The following is a 17,745-nucleotide window of genomic DNA, read 5'->3' on the forward strand; positions in this document are numbered from 1 at the left end:
CAAAAATTCTGTTCGCAACAATTAATAAATTATAGCTCAGAAGGATGCCAAATCGATCAACAATAAGACTGAAATTAGGAGCAGTGTGGTTTGGTTTGAAGTTTGAAGACTAAGAAATAAATAATATTGGTTGGAGGGTAATACAGGGAATTGGATCCCTTGTATGGTTGGGTCTTGGGTCCTTCATTTTGTCTTTTCCACACTTTTTTGCCGCGTAGTCCTACGATCTGCATCATATTTTTTTTGAAAAAGGTCTGTTTCCCCGCCTTTGAGATTTGTGTGTTGTTTCTAATTCTCCAACTGTGACTTGTGGGGAAGAGTCAGGACGGTTATGGAGTGTTTGGTTGAGGAGAAAATTTTTGAATACTAGGAAAATAGAATTGATAGAGAAATGATAAGAAAGTTAGATAAAGTGAGATAGATAGGAAAATGTTAAAAAAAATTGTTTGGTGGGAAAAAACTTTACTAGGTGTTTTGCTTCATTTTCCTAGCTATCTTTGAAAAATCACATACAAATTGGCTTTCCTAACAGTAGATTTTCCTAGCTATCTACCACAAAATGCTGAAATCTATGCAAATCACTTAGATGGGAAAATTGAAGGAAACCGTGAACCAAACATGGCTGTTTTGCTTTCCCACTTTCACTTGCATAGACATCCTCAAGAATACCCCCAACCAAACACCTCCTTAGGGAAATATTTTTTATGTTTCAAGGAACACCGAATGACTCTCACATCATCACTCTCATATCATCAATTTTTTCTTTCTCTTTTTATCCTTGTAAATTTTTTTCTTTCCTAATTTTATTCCTCTATTTACACTAAGGGACAACCAAAAAAATGGTGGTCCCGGTCCACTATAAATAATCTCGTTAGTTAGATACCATACCACTAATAAGCTTTTGAATTGTTATCAAAAAAAAAAAAAAAAAAAAAAATAAGCTTTTGAATTGACCAAGCAGATTTACTTTTCAAAACTTATTAATATAATTTTGAGGTAGGATATTTTTATTATCAATTTTTTATTATTACTCTGATTATCATTAGATTCAAAAATTATTTTTCTTTTCTTTCTTTTTATTTAATTTTTTCTCTAATTCAACGATGATTAAAGTGGTAATAGAAAAATTATTAGTAAAAATATTCTATCTTTATGATTTTAGGAATATTTATTGAGACGATATTTTGACTTCACTGTAGTTAAGAAGTTTTATTCTCCATTTCGATGTTAATTTTTGCATATCTAAATGATTATAATTTAGTTGAAATTAATAATTTATTAATTGATATAATTCAATAAATTATAACTATTAGATGGACGAAAATTAACAACTAAAATAAGAAATAAGATTTCTTAATTTTACACTGGAGTCCAAAATTGAGATTTCTTAATTTATTAGTTTGGAGTGGAGGTGATTTTAGTGAGGCGATAATTATTTTATTTTTTATGTTGTATAATTATTGGCAAGAAAGGATATTCTTTCTCACACTGCATGCAATATGAATGAAAAATTATATTAGGTGTTTATTAATATTTATTTAGATTGATATTAATTAAGATATTATTAGAATTAGTATTAATTATGTTCATAAATTTTTTGAATTAATGAGAATAATTTATTTTCTCATTTTATGATTCCTATTTAGTTTAAATAAAGATTATTAATTTATCTTTTGTATCACATATTATTACATCAATCTATAATATTTTTCTTTTTTGGATTACAGTGGTGAAGGATACCAGATCAGAATTATGGGTTACCAAAGAAGGAAAGAAAGAGAAGAACGTGAGAAGAGAGAGAATTGAGATAAGGAAGAGAGATATTTTGTCCAATCTTTTCATAATTTTCTATTCATACCCCCCACGAGCTTAATAACCATTTTTGTACTCTATTTTTGGTATTTTCTAATTACATTAATCTTGCTAACATTTCAGTAACACATTTACTGAAATGAACAATTCTTTACTGAAAATAATCACTCAAATAACCGGGCCTTCTAATGGCACGAGTGGGCCTATCCCCAACTGGCCCAGGAGATAAGGGTGCAACATTCCCTTCCCCTTCAGAACGAGCCTCGTCCATGAGGGTCAGGGGCCCACTTGGCAAGGAACCCAAAGTGGCATCTGGAAGGTTCTTGTCGGCAGTGTGTGTTGGAACCCAGCTGGCAGGCACTTCTTCGTGAGTGGGAAAAGAGGAAATAAGACTAGCTGTGTGTCTGTCCCCTATGTCTTGTCGTTCCTGTGTAAGGTGCTCAGAAGGTAAAGAGACGTCGTTTTCCAGAGCGCTGTCGAGATACAGGCGTTCCTCCTCCCAAGTCGCAGCTTACTGGCTCAATCTTCCAGAAGGGTCGTGTGTGCATCCAGTCTTTCACGTTTCCTTGTTGCGTCCTTTCATTTCGACTGGCCACCATCAGATCCACAACTTAACAACTGATCTGCCGTCACTCCCACCCTTGCACACACCCGCGGCAGTGGTGTCTCATCGGACGATTTGGCACAACGGCCGCGAAGTCCCACAGGTGTTGGTTCAGTGGCTCGGGCTGCCACTGTGCCAACACACTCGCTGACTTCAAAAGGTTCAAAAAAATGGAGACTGAGCTTGTGGGATGAACGGCGGTGAACGGTCAACTGTCGATAAGGCTGAAGACGTAATAGCACAAGGTCTCCGACCTTAAAGGTAAGTGCTTTTCGCTTCTGATCTGCATAGTGTTTCATCAAAACCTGGGCTTTTCTCAATTTTTGTTTCAATGTTGCAAGAATCGAAGAGCGCTGCTGAAGTTCTGATTCCACGGCCTCAACAGAAGTGGTGCCAAGAGAATATTCGAGCAAACAGGGAGGAACGCGACCTTAGGTAGCTTGAAAGGGTGAGAACCCAGAGGACCGGTTGTGGGCTGTTTTATAGTGATACTCCGCCGAGCTCAAATATCGATACCATGCCGAAGGATGTTCGTGAACAAAACAACGAAGGTACTGTTCTAGACTGCGATTTACCCTTTCTGTCTGGCCGTCTGTTTGGGGGTGGTAGGCTGAGCTGAACTTGAGTTGAGTACCTTGTAACCTGAATAGTGACTGCCAGAAATTACTGATAAAAATGGGGTCTCGGTCGGATACAATTGATTTTGGTGGACCATGCAATTTGCCTATATTGTCCCAGAACACTTGCGCAACCTTGCTCGCAGTATATCTAGGAGGTAAAGCCACAAAATGAGCCCCTTTTGTGAGTCTATCCACCACCATCATAATATCTGTAAACCCTCTAGAATTAGGTAAGTGAGTGATAAAATCCATTGATAATTGAGACCAAATGGTATCTGGAATGGGAAGGGGTTGAAGGAGACCATATGGGTAGTGATTTGGTGCTTTAGCTTTCTGGCAAACCTCACAGCCTCGAACATAATGCTGAACATCTCTTTTAATTCTTTGCCAAGTGAACGTAGCAGTTAATCAAAGAAGAGTGCGTCGCACCCCTGCATGACCACCCACCTTGGAAGAATGGAACTCATGAAGAAGAACTGGTATCACGGAAGAACCAGCAGGCACATACAAGCAGTGGCGGTGAAAAAGGAACCCATTTTTGTGCTGCTAGTGGGGCCATTTGGCTGGTGTATCTTGTAATTGTTGTAGGATGGTAGATGCATAAGTGTCTCTTTGTAATTCATACTTGAGAATTGAGCTGTATTGGGACTGAGGGCCACTTATGGCCATGAGATCAGGGGTTGGAGGTACTGAAAACCCCTCTGGCTGGCGCGCTTCTGCGGTTACATTAGATTTTCCAGTCTTGTACTGGATCACAAAATGAAACCCCAACAATTTTGCAAGAAATTGTTGTTGGTCAGGGGTTTGAATTACCTGAGTCATTAAGTGATGTAGACTCTTATAGTCTGTTTTGATGACAAAGGTAGTGCCAAGTAAGTATTGCCTCTATTTTGTCATTGCCGAAGTGATGGCATACATTTCACGGAGGTAGGTGGACTTAGCCTGCATCTGTTTGGACAGTTTGCGACTAAAAAAGGCAATCAGATGGTCTGATTGTAGTAACACTGCACCCACACCCACCCCAGAGGCATCTGTCTCTAAAACAAATGGAATGTTAAAATTAGGAAGAGCCAGAATGGGAGCGGGCGTTAATAACGACTTAAGGGTAGTAAAGGCTTGTTCTGCTGCGAAATTCCAGGTAAAGGCATCTTTAGAAAGTAAATCCGTGAGAGCAGCAGCAACATTAGCGTAACCCTTAATAAACCGGCGATAATAACCGGAGAGACCGAGAAAAGCTCGAAGTTGTGTAACAGAGCAAGGAATGGGCCAATTCTGCACCGCAGTCACCTTAGAGGGATCAAGGGCTACTCCCATGGCGGAGATAATGTGACCAAGGAACTGGGTAGAGGTCACTGCAAAAGAGCACTTTGTTAGTTTAGCAAAAAACTGATGTTGACGTAACGTGTGCAACACCTGTTCCAGATGGTCTTTGTGTGCCTGGAGCGAAGGACTATAAATAAGGATGTCATCAAAGAAAATGACAACAAACCGCCGTAAGAAACTGCTGAAGACATGGTTCATAGTCGCTTGAAACGTGGCCGGAGCATTGGACAACCCAAACGGAAGGACCAGAAACTCAAAGTGACCGTTGTGGGTGCGGAAAGCTGTTTTATGCACATCTTGAGGGTGCATCTTGATCTGATGGTAGCCAGATCACAAATCAAGTTTAGAAAAAATTTGAGCTCCATGCAACTCATCGAGTAGTTCGTCCACTGTGGGAATGGAAAATTTATCGGGTACGGTAATGGTGTTGAGGGCACGATAGTCGACACAAAACCTCCATGTGCCATCTTTCTTACGCACCAGAAGAACATGAGAGCTAAAAGGTGACTGACTGGGTTGAATGAAGCCAGTGTCTAACATTTCGGCCACCAACCGTTCAATTTCTGCCTTTTGAAAGTGAGGGTAACGGTAAGGACGAACTTGTATCGGTTTGGAGTTGGGAGAAAGATGAATGTGATGGTTAAAGGGTCGGTCAGGAGGTAGGGAAATAGGAATGCTGAATACATCAAAGAATTGATTTATAACCTGTTGAATTTGGGGCGGTGGTTGGGGCGGTGTATTGGGGTGGGAATCATAGGGAGTCGTGCTAGATAAACACATGAAATAGGAAGATATAGAATCTTGAACCACTAATTTATGCAATTGAGCATTAGTGAGTGGGGTAGGTAAATTGAACTCATCACCGTGCAACAGTACAGTAGTATCATTGTGACAAAAAGACATCGTCAAACGGCTATAATCCGTGATTATAGGGCCCAACGTTGCCATCCATTGAATTCCAATGACGACGCCAGCTCTTTTTAGATCCAATACAAACAAGTCAACCGCAAAAACATGAGACTGAAGCAGCAAATGGACCCCATGGCAAGCGGCCGTACAAGGGAGAGCCTCACCATTACCCACTTGGACCTGGAATGACGAAATTTGCTGTAACGTTAAACCAATGAAGGAGGCCATGCGTGCAGTAATAAAGTTGTGGGTGCTACCCCCATCAACCAAAACCTGAACCCCTTTTCCTTGAATCGACCCCTGGAGACGGAATGAACGCGAGCTGTGATGCCCAAAAAGAGCGTTGAAACTGATAGCAAGGGTAATCTCACTGGGTGGGGGTTCCTCTTCAAGAGGAATAAAATCTGACTCAGACTCATCCTCATCACCCGCAAAATACAGCAAGGTAGCACGGCCCTTGCATTTATGCCCAAAGGAATAAGGTTTATCACAGGGGTAACACATATTCTTTTCCCGTTTTAGTTGCATTTCGGCTGGAGATAAACGGCGAATGGCTAAAGCGAAAATGGGCTTAGTGGTGGATGGAACAATAGAGGTGGAGGATGGCACGACAGGAGGGGTAAGAGGTTTGGCAGAAGATTGCCAAGGTCTAGAAGAACGATACTCAGTACATTGATCTTCATACACACGTGCCAAAGCAAAAACCTCGTGATAGTCATGAGGTCTATGCGTTAAACCAGAACGGCGAATCTGGAGTTTTAATCCCGAAATAAAAATGCTTCGCAGTAAGGTAGCAGATAGCCCAGGAACCTTACTCACCAGTTTCTCAAAGTGAGCCTGATAGTCCAGCACAGATCCAGATTGGTGAAGTTTTACCAAAGCACCTGCAGGATCTTTGAATTCAGATGGTCCAAACCGACGGTGAAGGGAAACACAAAATGTTCTCCAATCCGTTAGTAACCCATTCTGGTCAGAACCGAGAAACCAACTTGCCGCAGGTTCGTCCAGGTGGAAAGCAGCTAAGTTTAAATGATCAGGTAAGGGTACCTGATAAAAAGAGAAATAACGTTCCACAGCAATGATCCAAGTCGAGGGGTCACCTGAGTGAAAACGGGGGAAATCCAATTTGACCTGACGAGAACCCATAGTGGGTGCAGATCCTAACAACCCACGCGCTGAGGTGGACGTTCCCGGAGTGTGCTGCTGCAATTCGAGCAACCGGGTGAGATCTTGCTGAAAATGGGGTTGGGAATCTTGCATCTGTTGTTGAGATTCAAGTAACTGGGAATGAGAATCTTGCAGATCCAAATGTTGTTGAGCACGGACTAGTTCAGCAGCGGTAAATTGCTGCTCCAAAACCTCCAAAAGCTAATGGAAATCACGCATTCTGGTGTTCTCCGCCATGAATAAACGGGAAGAAGAGGCCAAATGAAAGCACCAAGGATACCAGATCAGAATTATGGGTCACCAAAGAAGGAAAGAAAGAGAAGAACGTGAGAAGAGAGAGAATTGAGATAAGGAAGAGAGATATTTTGTCCAATCTTTTCATAATTTTCTATTCACGCCCCCCACGAGCTTAATAACCGTTTCTATACTCTATTTTTGGTATTTTCTAATTACATTAATCTTGCTAACATTTCAGTAACACATTTACTGAAATGAACAATTCTTTACTGAAAGTAATCACTCAAATAACCAGGCCTTCTAATGGTACGAGTGGCCCTATCCCCAACTGGCCCAGGAGATAAGGGTGCAACAAGTGGGAATTGAACACTACACACACCCAACACCCCTAGGCTAACTCTAGTGGTTATCTATAATTTTTTTTATTATTATTCATGTTCGCCCTCCTGTAATTTACATTCTAATTTAATATAATTTCAACAATAATCAATAACATTTAAAAATTAATAAATTTTATGTGTTTGTTATTTGGCACTATTTGGTTATAAGAAACGAATTCTTTTATATTGCATGATTTTATGAAAGAGGAAATCATCTATAAGTTAATCGATGACTTTTCCCCCCTCATTTTCTATCTCTTTCGTTTTCATTATTGTTGATTTGTCTGCGAGCTAATGTCACATTAGCATTAAAAATAAAATAAAAAAGCTGATAAAAACAAAGATCATGTGCGGGTCACATCTAATTATGTGAGGAAGTAGATATTTTCTAAATCGTCCAATCACACAAAATGGACAAAAAAGAGAGGTGGTGCCGCATGGTACAAACATGTGAGACTGTGAATGCGGATCATTCACCCCTTCACAACTTAACTCACATTTAGAAGTAAAAACAAACAAACCAGAAACTTTTTTGGCTCATTATCAGGTTAAATATGACACCAGATAACCTATGTAAAGACCATATGAATCCGATGGCTGAATTTCTTTGTAGGTACCATTGATTAACCCAAAAAATAAATACTTATTTCATTTCATTGCATTTATTTATCATAAAGGCATTAAGCGTATGCCATGTCATCACAAACTAACTATAAGTTTATATTAATATCTTCTCTGGTCTCCTCCCTCACCTAGGAAGATGCTTCCAAAACAAATATCTTGTACAACCATGCATATATGCCTATACTTTTGCATTTCACATATATCCAAAATTCAAATCTAAAACCATCTCTCCCAAGTTTTAGAGCACTCACTTGACCTCCGCGCCTAACACAAATGGCCAAGCATGCAAAATAGAAGACAAATAATTCGAACCCCACATGTATTTTCTGGGCAGGGTGGGGGAGGGAGGAAAGGGGTTATAAGGGGATTTGCAACAAACTTACCCCATAAATCATAAAACACAACCCCAAATTCTGCATTTACTAAAAGGTGAAAAAGATATTTAAACAACAATGACTATTTATGAATGCAGTTTAACTGGTGCAAAGATTCATCATTGACATTGTGGTAGTAATCTGCATGTCGGACAATACCACTTTCCCTTGAACCTTGTCTCTTGTGTTAGGCCAACACACGAATAATGGAACCATTCACCTCCTTGACACTATCAAGAAAAACATAATAAAGCAAAGAGTCAAAACAATTAAGAGGAGGAAACAAAAAAGTCAATCACCAGAAAGAACAATATCACATAAAAAAAACACAATAATATCTTCAAAGTCCCTCTAAGTGCTTAAGATCCAAATAGAAATTTTTTGACAAAAGAAATCCCAAAACAACATTAAGTTAAATGCCTCTTTACTCAATGTTAAGTTACATCATATTTTTATGTGATCCATGAACTATATCTTAAGCATTGTAAATAATCTATGGGAGAATTTTGTTATTGCATCTAGCCTTCTAAAAATTTATACAATTTGTAAAAGGATTAACACCATATTATAATTACACCTGATGCGGGAGATCAAGTACAATCTGCATTATGCCAACCCCAACTTCCCAAGGAAAAGAAAGAAAGAAAAAGAGGTGAACACAGACAGAGCAGAGAGAGCAAAATAAAATGTACTTACATTTTCATTGTCACAAGCAATCATATCTCCAAAAGATACCTGAATGATCAGATAGCTAAACTGACTCAGTTTCTTACTAGAACATTTTAGTAAAAACAAAAGACAATATGGCATAATTACACACAAGGAGACTTAGAAATATAAGATATTATGAATAACAATTCAGAACCTGATGACAAACGCAGTATGTAGGTTCATTTGGATCAATGGGTTGATCAACATCCATAGGGGTTACATACTCCTTTTTATGGCTTCCTGGTGGAGGCATTAGCTCAAAGTCCCTATCACGCTCCCGATCCCAGTCTCTATCCCTGTAATCAGGTCTCTTCGATTGAGGTGTTCCATATACGGGCCTGCGCTTTTCGGTTTTAGGAACTATAGGCAATGGGGGAAGAATTGCTGGTTCATCTTGTGGTATTTTTCCCTCTGGCAAAATTAAATATAACAAAATAATGAGATAAGAAAGATCATAACTTGATAAGGTACCACAAAAACAATTTTAATAACATTATAAAAAGGGAATTTCATTTTTTTTATAAAAAAATCCCCCTAATTCCAAAACAACTTTCCCTCTTGTTTTCGCTCTTTCTTTCTAATGCATTGCCTGCTACTTTATGCAGGTTCAAAAACACCAAATTATGCTCTTCCCCATATACTACTCTTTTACCTCAAAAATACAAATATACTTGTGATTGACATCAAAAATATTTATATATACTTTTGGGAAAAAATTAGATAAACTTGTTGCTTTTAGGAACAGAGACATTGTTGCATTGATAATGGGGAAAAGACATAACTGCTTCCCTAATAAAGAAACTCATTGCAATATATACTTATTAGGGAAAAGACATACCTGCTTCCCTAATAAGACTTGCAGGTTATACTAATTTTATAGGTAGATTTTGAAAATAAAATTTGTGCATACATGATACAAAATAAATCAGATGGAAAATTACGTGGTTATTTTACCTTGCTTTAAATCTTCGGCAAAGTTGTTTAAATCCTCATCAAGTCGTTTTACATGGCTATCTATCTGAAGCAAATACAAGAAGATTGAAACTTGTAAACTTAAGCTGTATGATGTCCCTTGTATGCATAAGAGGAAGCAAAACGGAAAAAATTCACATGACTTCATAGATAAGAGTTCTTATCATTGAGCAAAGTGCATCTCAGAATAAACACAGATCAACTTTTTCTACAGTATGCATGCACATATGATCAGCACTTATGACCACAGTCCTGACAGTGTTCAGTCATATAATGTGAATTGACACAACACATAAACAACAGGAATGAGGACATTCCTAGAGAAATTTTTTAAGAGATTATTATGCGATAGCATCTAATCTAAACAAATAAAATTTACATACACGCACATAATATCTGAAACAAAAAGAATTTCTGATTACTTGATTATAAACGATCCAATCCTGTCATTAATTCCTTACAACTCATAAATCATGGAAACGTTTTTTTATTTATGAAGATCCAAAGGAAAAGAGAAAACCCCCAGACTGCGCGTGGCTAACATGTTCATGAAAAACATAGTAACAGTAAGTGGCTGTACACATTAAAAGCTAGACTAAAAGTTCAGTGCTTATTTCAAAAACAATTTAATCACATTATCATTAAAGCATTCCCCTATTCCGTAGATATCATTCAATAGGAACTATTTTGTTCAGAAACCTAAAGCCCTAAGCTCCTTGCTGCAACTATTATGACAAGCTTCATCACCATTGATCATCCTACTTCAAGTTTCTCCCATTAGCAATAGTTCTTTTCTTCAATTTTGGTGAAAAAAATTCACATATATTGGTCTGATTTATGGTATATATATTTAAAAGAATAAAAGCACACCAGGTCATATGCTTGCCGTGCCAACAAAACCTTCTCAGTACATAGACTCAATGCATTATCCTGATTTGCCTCGATTTCTTTTAGCATTTTCTCAATGGCAGCATCATCATCCTCATTGGCGTAATTGTGATTATAGCTATGATTACCCTTCTTAGAGCCATGTGATGAGAACCCCATACAGTACTTTGTCTGCTGCCTGGTCTGGTTTATCATAGCTTCCATCACACCAAAAAACCACAACAACAAAAAAATGAATAATTTAAAAAAAAAAAAATTCTAATAAGAAAGATACAACGATGAAAACATAAGAAATTACGTATCAACAAAAAGGAAAAAGAAAAATAAAAAATTTTGAGAAAGCATTTACATTGGGATCGTTCATCGAGTTCTCGGACGGTGTTAAGCAGCCTCTGAAGCTCAGCGGGCAATGTGCTGGCGTCTATGGGAGTGGGAAAATTCAGCAACGAAATCGAAAAGAAATTCATAGAAAAAGGGGGGGAAAACGAAAGAAAAGAAAAAGAAAAAGAAAAGGCGCTTACACTCCAAATAGTCGTCGACGTAGACTCCGGTGCGTGCAATTGCCATTTTTGGGGAATGATTTTCGCTATTGCAGAAGGGTTAGGGTTTGCGATTGCGAGCCCTAGAAGAAAGCTTCGGAAACGAGGGAGAATGAAAGAGTTGAAACGCTGTCGTATTCGAGTGGTGTGTTTTTTCCAAGGCAAAAAGTTTTAACGAAACGAGCGGTAAGGCAAAATGACCGTTGGTAAGGCGGGGATTTCTGTTCTTGTGGACCCCAACTATATTTTCTTTCTTTTTTTTTCTTTCTATTTTTTTCTTTCTATTTTTGAATATGTTAACGATATTTTTTTTTTTAAAAAAGTTTGTTTTTAATCATCTTAATCTTAATCATCATAGTAATACAAATCTAAACAATATGATTTTATTTCTTTTGGAATTATAATTTAGTAGTTGGTAATGTGTTATGATCCAATTGCAAAGTATAAGACTTGACTCCCAAATCAGAAACATAAGATTCTGTTATGGGATTTATATGAATTTTGTGCTCTTATACCTTACGAGCTAGCTTTTAGGGTGAGAAGAGTGTAAATGAGATGAGTCGAGCCAAGGTTTGGCTTAAATATGTTAGATCTGTGTAAAATACTTTAAATTCGACCTAGTCTGTTAGGTTTGTGTAAGTCCAAATTATAAGTCTATGACCTATATTTAAAAAATAAAAGATTTGGTCTAGGCCTATTAGTCTGCCTAAGCCTATTAGGCATTTAATAATTAAAGTATTATTATTTTATTGGAGAAAATATTTATCATTTTAAATAACACAACTTTGTGTATTTTATATGAAACGACGTCATTTTGGTATATATTTAGTGATTTTTTATATTCTCTCTCATCTATAAAATTAGGAAGAGAGGGAATGACACAAAATTGAACCATTTAAAATGATAAATGTTTTCCCCTACTTTATTATTCAAAATCATTAAAATAATAATTTTTATCTATTTTATTTAAAATAAATAATAAGATATAGGCCGACGTGTATGCTTATAGGACTTGCTTTTTAAAAAGGCTTTTTTAAAAGCTTGAGTATGTTCTATTTTACATTATATAATAAGTCAAGTCTAACTTGATATAGGCAAGGTCATAGGCCCTTAATTGGCTGTTTGCCCCATTTACAACCTTAGGGGTGAGGTTTTCCAAAGGTTCGTATCTAGTGATGCTGGCATCACAATGTTCGAGCCCCACATCGAAAACATAAGATTCTCATTTCTTCTATACTTGTAATGGTATGCATTATGTCCTTTTCTTCCATAATAATTACAATTTATAAATGGACTTCTAGACATATATTAACGATGATGTGCATGTGAGGATTTTTCACGAGAATGATGCACTTTAGGTTTTATATAACCTAAACTATAAGTAACATGTGTAGGCCTTTGTCTACCAAGTGTAGCTTCTAAGTTCTTCATAGCATATGTAAATTTTTCTAAGTCATCATTCAATCTCTTAATTTTTTCTTTAAACTTTTCACATCTAGATAAGCATACAAGACAAGTAACCAGTGTTGTAAAAACCGGACCGGACCGGCCGGTTCAACCCAAAAACCAGTAAATCGGTGGTGTGACCGGTCCGGGTAGCATATTGGATCGGACTTGCAGGTGAACCGGTGTGAAGCGGTTTGACTCGGTGCGAACCGGCCGAGTTTTGCTAAAATCAGTGATGTAGCAGCCCGTTACGTACCGGTAATATTATCATTGCATATGGTATTAAGCGCAGTTACAATCACAGTAATTGAGTTAATTGAATTACGGGTAAACTTTTTTCCTTTATTACATTCAATTCTTTAAACAATTAACCATTTCCGTAACTAATTAAAACAACGTCGTAATTGTAAATGCAAAACTCGCGGAAGCATAAAACATACTAATCATTATCTCTCTTAGCAATACCATTGATTTTAGACTTCATAAAACATATTTTCAAAATTTTACACAGTGGTAATCGATTACCCAACAAAGGTAATCGATTACCAAAGGCTCCAGAATGAGACAGTAGCCAAATTTGGGCTCCCCTGTTTTGGGTAATCGATTACCTAGAGATAGGTATTCGATTACTGAACTAGGTAATCGATTACCTATGCTCAGGTAATCGATTACTTTGTTCACAATGGCTCAGTTTTGCGTCCCCTGTTTCATGTAATCGATTACTAAGGAAAGGTAATCGATTACCCTACTGCAGAATCACCTTTTGACAGCTTTTTAAACATAAAATGGGTGATGTAATCCACTCCTAACACCTTAATAATCATTATACCTCTTACACAACATCTAATGTGGGCTCTAGGCCCTTCCATCACGCATAATCTAATACCAATGTATCTTTTACAACATTCACCATTTGTCTTGCCATTTACACATCATATGGCTCATTTACATCATATGTGGCCATTGACAAGTCCCATGCTCACCAAAATACCAATATAACAGTAGGCATAAGGGTGTTCATCAACTGATCCAAACCGATTCAAACCGCGGTGACCGAACCGAAAAACCGATAACCGAATAAATCGAAAATCGAAAAAAAACCGCAAATTTTAATTGGATTGGATCAGTTTTCGGATTGCTTGATAAAAACCTATCCAATCCAAACCGATCCAATATACTAATTCTCATCTACCTGCTTGGGCATTTCTCTAATCATAGCCCAACAAATTCTAAATCCAAGACTCATTAACCCATAAACTAAACCCAAGAAAAAATCTAGCCACATCCCATCAACAAAATTTTATCTGTATAGAGCTTCATATCTCATTGCACAAAAAAAAATATATTATTGTTTATAGATGCTTTTGTATTTAAAAAAAAAATACTTTACGAAGTTAATATATATAAAAGATATGTTATTTGCACAATAATTATGAAATAAATTTTAGACTTTTCAAAAAACCGAAAACCAATCCAATCCAAACTAAAAAAATTGGATTGGATCGGATCGGATTTGAAAAAAAATTCAAACCGAATGGATGATTACATGATCAAACCGAAGAGATTGGATCGGATGATTTTTGCTTCCAAAACCGATCCAATCCAGACCGCGAACACCCCTAAGTAGGAATATATATGTACATCAACTACCAAGACTGAGCATACAGTTATGAACACCGAAAAACAGAGCAATATCAACATGCAATATGTTCATAACCTAAGTCCAAAATACTAAATACAATGCTATGTGCATCAATTATAGTCCTCCAAAATGTCATGCTCTCCATATGCACATCATGCTCAGCTCATCCTCTAAGCGGGCCTCTTGCCCGAAGATCCTCCATGCTCACTATAACTTGAAATGATGTCCCTAAACGCGGAGTGAGATATACAAATATATCTCAGTAAACCAAGGGTACTAGAGGATCACTCCACCCCATGGCTCACTCAATGTGCAATAATAACATAATGTAAAATGCATAACATACAAAATCACAACAACTGGGCACAAATCCAAGAACATCCACATCAGGATTCCGTTCAAGGACCCCATCATATGACTCCCGGGAAGCTTCTTGGAGCCTCTCCCACGGATGAGACGACCTCATGGCAAAACCCAATTGGAACTCCTCATGAGCCCTATCCAGCGGAAGTCCCACGTTTGGATCATCCTGGTACCGCTCCCAGAGTCGGCCCCACGACAAAACCCGACCGGAATCCCCAAAGGATATCTCCAGCGGAAGTCCAAACCAACACACATCTACTGGCCATAGATCACAAAATTTCACACACAACATGCTCCAAGCATGTCACACAATCAAGCAATGATGCATGAACATACATATTCACACCATGCCAAAAGCACAAAATCCAACCACAACCTTCCACTAGGTGTGGTGGAGCACATAAGGGATTAAAACCCAAATTCCAAAGGTTTACCTCAACACCGCAATTATTGCTCTTCCACGTAAGCTCCAAGCTTATTCCACTTCTATTGGTTCCATGAGAGGCAACCTATATGATCAAACAACAATGATCAATAACACTTGCATAATATTCATCAACTTTACAATAATAATTACCATCAAAGTCACTTAGGCCTAAGGCTATTTTTTCATTTATCTTAACTATTTCAATCATTTTAATCCTTGAACTAACTCATCATCATAACCATGTATGCACCAAGGCACCAACCATTGATTTTACAATATTTCTCTCACCATTTTCCTCTAATTTCCTTTATAGGTCAAATTTCCACATAAACACATATATCCAATGCTCTTCCATCCAAATCCACACATCACACCAACCTACCATCCATTTAAACACCAATCACAATCATACAACACCATTTATACCACTTTTATATCATCAAACCATTTATGACCTCAATAGGTCGAATTCTTCATGCTAGGGTCCCAAAGGATTTTCAATCCATTCCAACACTTCTACACATCATACAATCTTATAATTCACTCATACAATTACTCCACAACTCAATTACACAATCCTACCATCATGCCATCTCACAAAGTATTGAAATTCCAACACTTTCCAACCATAAATTTCACTAAGTTATAAATTTACAATTCACAATAATTTTTATTGCACCAATCATCATCATTCATCATTCTAAGCATTTAATTCCAAAGGAGACATACCATTTAATGCTCCTAACTACCACAACTCAACACACATCATCAAAACCCTTACTAATTTTATGATCTCATAGAAAACTCAACGAGAGTGAGAAATTTTACCACCAATAGCTTTCTAGGGTCCAAAGGGATGATCACCAACCAATAGTTCAACACAAAAAGTCCTAAAAATTCTCCAAAAACTTTCAAAATTCGTGGCTAAAATAAGGGTGTAACTCTTTCCACAATGCTTCCCACAAAATGCACTCTACATGAAAGTCACTCACAATCTCAAGGGGAACAACTTTGTAGTTGGGAGTTTCTCTCAAAAATGGCTCTAACTCAAGGTTGCAATTCAAAAAGCTCTCTTGGCCTATTTCCATTGAAGCTCCTCGATGAAGAAGAGAAGGAAGAGAGAGAGTGTTCATCTTTTGTGTGTTTTGTGTCACTTAAACCACTTAAGTCACTTAAAGTGTGTTCCACACGTCATTTAGCTTTCTTAAATCATCTAATTTAACCCACAAATTCATAACCTACGTATTTTTTTTCGTTCACATCATATTTTTATTTCCTAAAAATATTGAACATAATTTCGCACTTATTGGTACAATTATACCGCAGTATTTTACCCCGGTAAAGTCACTATTCATTAAATTTTCTGAAACTTGCCTAGCCACTCAATTTTTCGTTCTGAATCCATTTCTGGTATTATTTTTACCATTTGAGACCTTCTACTCAATTTTTCATGCCTAGGGTTACGTGTTTGGTAAATTACCATTTTGCCCTTCTTATGCAATTTGACTCTAATTTCAGGATTTTCATTAATCCTACCCCTTTAAATCACATTATCATATATAATTATACATTTAAAAATACGAGATGTTATAGGTGACCCGCCGGTTCAAAAAACACTCGGATATTCCCCCACCGATAACGTAAGTAGCGGCTATGTATTTTTTTTACACAGATCGAAGAAGGCACAACCTTAAGAAACAAAAAAAATTAGAAACGAAACAAGAAATGAAACCAGAAACGAAACTAGAATAGAGAAACCAGAAATGGAACCAAAGGAGAGAAACCAGAAAAGAACCCAGAAAACAAACAAGAGGACTAATCAGCAAAAACCAGATTAGGGTTTATGAGATAGAGGCGGCTGGACTTCGCGAGTTAGTGACATGCGAATCGTTTCTTATAATAACCCTTATTAGAAATTGTGGATATAACATCGAAGAATAATTAGAAGTAAAAGAAATAAAGTCACCTTTGGTGAAAAAGGAGTAAAAATGACAGTTAATGAGTAAAAATGCAGGTAAATAAAGTTACCCGAAAGTAAAAAGTAAAATTATAAATATTAGCATAAAAATGTTCTGGACTAGTGTGCAAAGTTTAGTAATGAATGGAGGTGTGTAGATAGATAAACCTTTACCCAGTTAAGATAAGTTAACTTTATAAAAGCCATAACTCCTTTTAAATTTCTCTCTCATGCGTTGCTTGTCTTCATTCTTCTCGTCATTCCCGTGGCTGTCTCACATGGAAGGTTTGGCTTAGGGTTTCATTTTGTTTTCTTTCTTCCTTCCATTCTCACTCATTTGTTCATCAAAAAGCTTTATGCTACACATGAAACTCATAGGAAAAGGTCTAATGAATCCATTCCCACCATTAGTTTGAACTATCATTGCTTTTGTGAGGAGATATTCTCTTCCCCCTTTGCGTGGAACTATTCATCAAGAAGGCAAAATGGAGCTTTCGATGGAGATTCCCTTGGTGAATGTCTTCTAGGTTTTGGATAGGTGATTAGAGGTAACAAAACCCTAATCCTATGATTTTATTTTTGTGATCTATGTTTTGAATTTGTGAGCATGTGTGGGTGAGAAAGAAAGTAGTATAAAACTTGAAAATTATGATGGCTTGTTTTGTATAGGAAGTCTTAGTGTAGAAGAGAAACATCAACATGTGTTAAATGAAGAAAAATTCCCTTGGTTTGCACTCCCCTAAGTTCGGC

At 37.2% G+C, this 17,745-nt stretch overlaps 2 protein-coding genes across 2 annotated transcripts; both read right to left on the bottom strand.

Moving 5' to 3' along the window:
• Positions 1-4,689: 4,689 nt before the first annotated feature.
• Positions 4,690-6,414, bottom strand: LOC133284057 (uncharacterized). The gene has a single exon (XM_061481010.1). It carries the CDS (start codon positions 6,412-6,414, stop codon positions 4,690-4,692), a length of 1,725 nt encoding a protein of 574 aa, XP_061336994.1.
• Positions 6,415-7,753: 1,339 nt separating this feature from the next.
• On the bottom strand, positions 7,754-11,304 carry LOC133284055 (PHD finger protein ING2). The gene is made up of 7 exons (XM_061481007.1): positions 11,143-11,304; positions 10,971-11,042; positions 10,604-10,818; positions 9,716-9,779; positions 8,916-9,172; positions 8,747-8,785; positions 7,754-8,280 (listed from the first exon to the last, which is right to left on the bottom strand). Exons 1-7 carry the CDS (start codon positions 11,186-11,188, stop codon positions 8,170-8,172), a joined length of 804 nt encoding a protein of 267 aa, XP_061336991.1. The 5' UTR covers positions 11,189-11,304; the 3' UTR covers positions 7,754-8,169.
• Between the last annotated feature and the right edge of the window lie 6,441 nt (positions 11,305-17,745).

This window comes from Gastrolobium bilobum, unplaced genomic scaffold (genome assembly GCF_033153095.1).
Source record: "Gastrolobium bilobum isolate Gb01-03AN ecotype WA unplaced genomic scaffold, APGP_CSIRO_Gbil_v1 utg14750, whole genome shotgun sequence".
NCBI lineage: Eukaryota > Viridiplantae > Streptophyta > Magnoliopsida > Fabales > Fabaceae > Gastrolobium > Gastrolobium bilobum.

Coding starts and splice junctions, on each gene's coding strand:
- LOC133284057 (XM_061481010.1), bottom strand. CDS start 6,414: ATGGGTTCTCGTCAGGTCAAATTGGATTTCCCCCGTTTTCACTCAGGT.
- LOC133284055 (XM_061481007.1), bottom strand. CDS start 11,188: ATGGCAATTGCACGCACCGGAGTCTACGTCGACGACTATTTGGAGT. Junction 9,780..10,603: donor CACGGCAAGCATATGACCTG/GTGTGCTTTTAT, acceptor TATTTGCTTCAG/ATAGATAGCCATGTAAAACG. Junction 9,173..9,715: donor TGCCGAAGATTTAAAGCAAG/GTAAAATAACCA, acceptor TAATTTTGCCAG/AGGGAAAAATACCACAAGAT.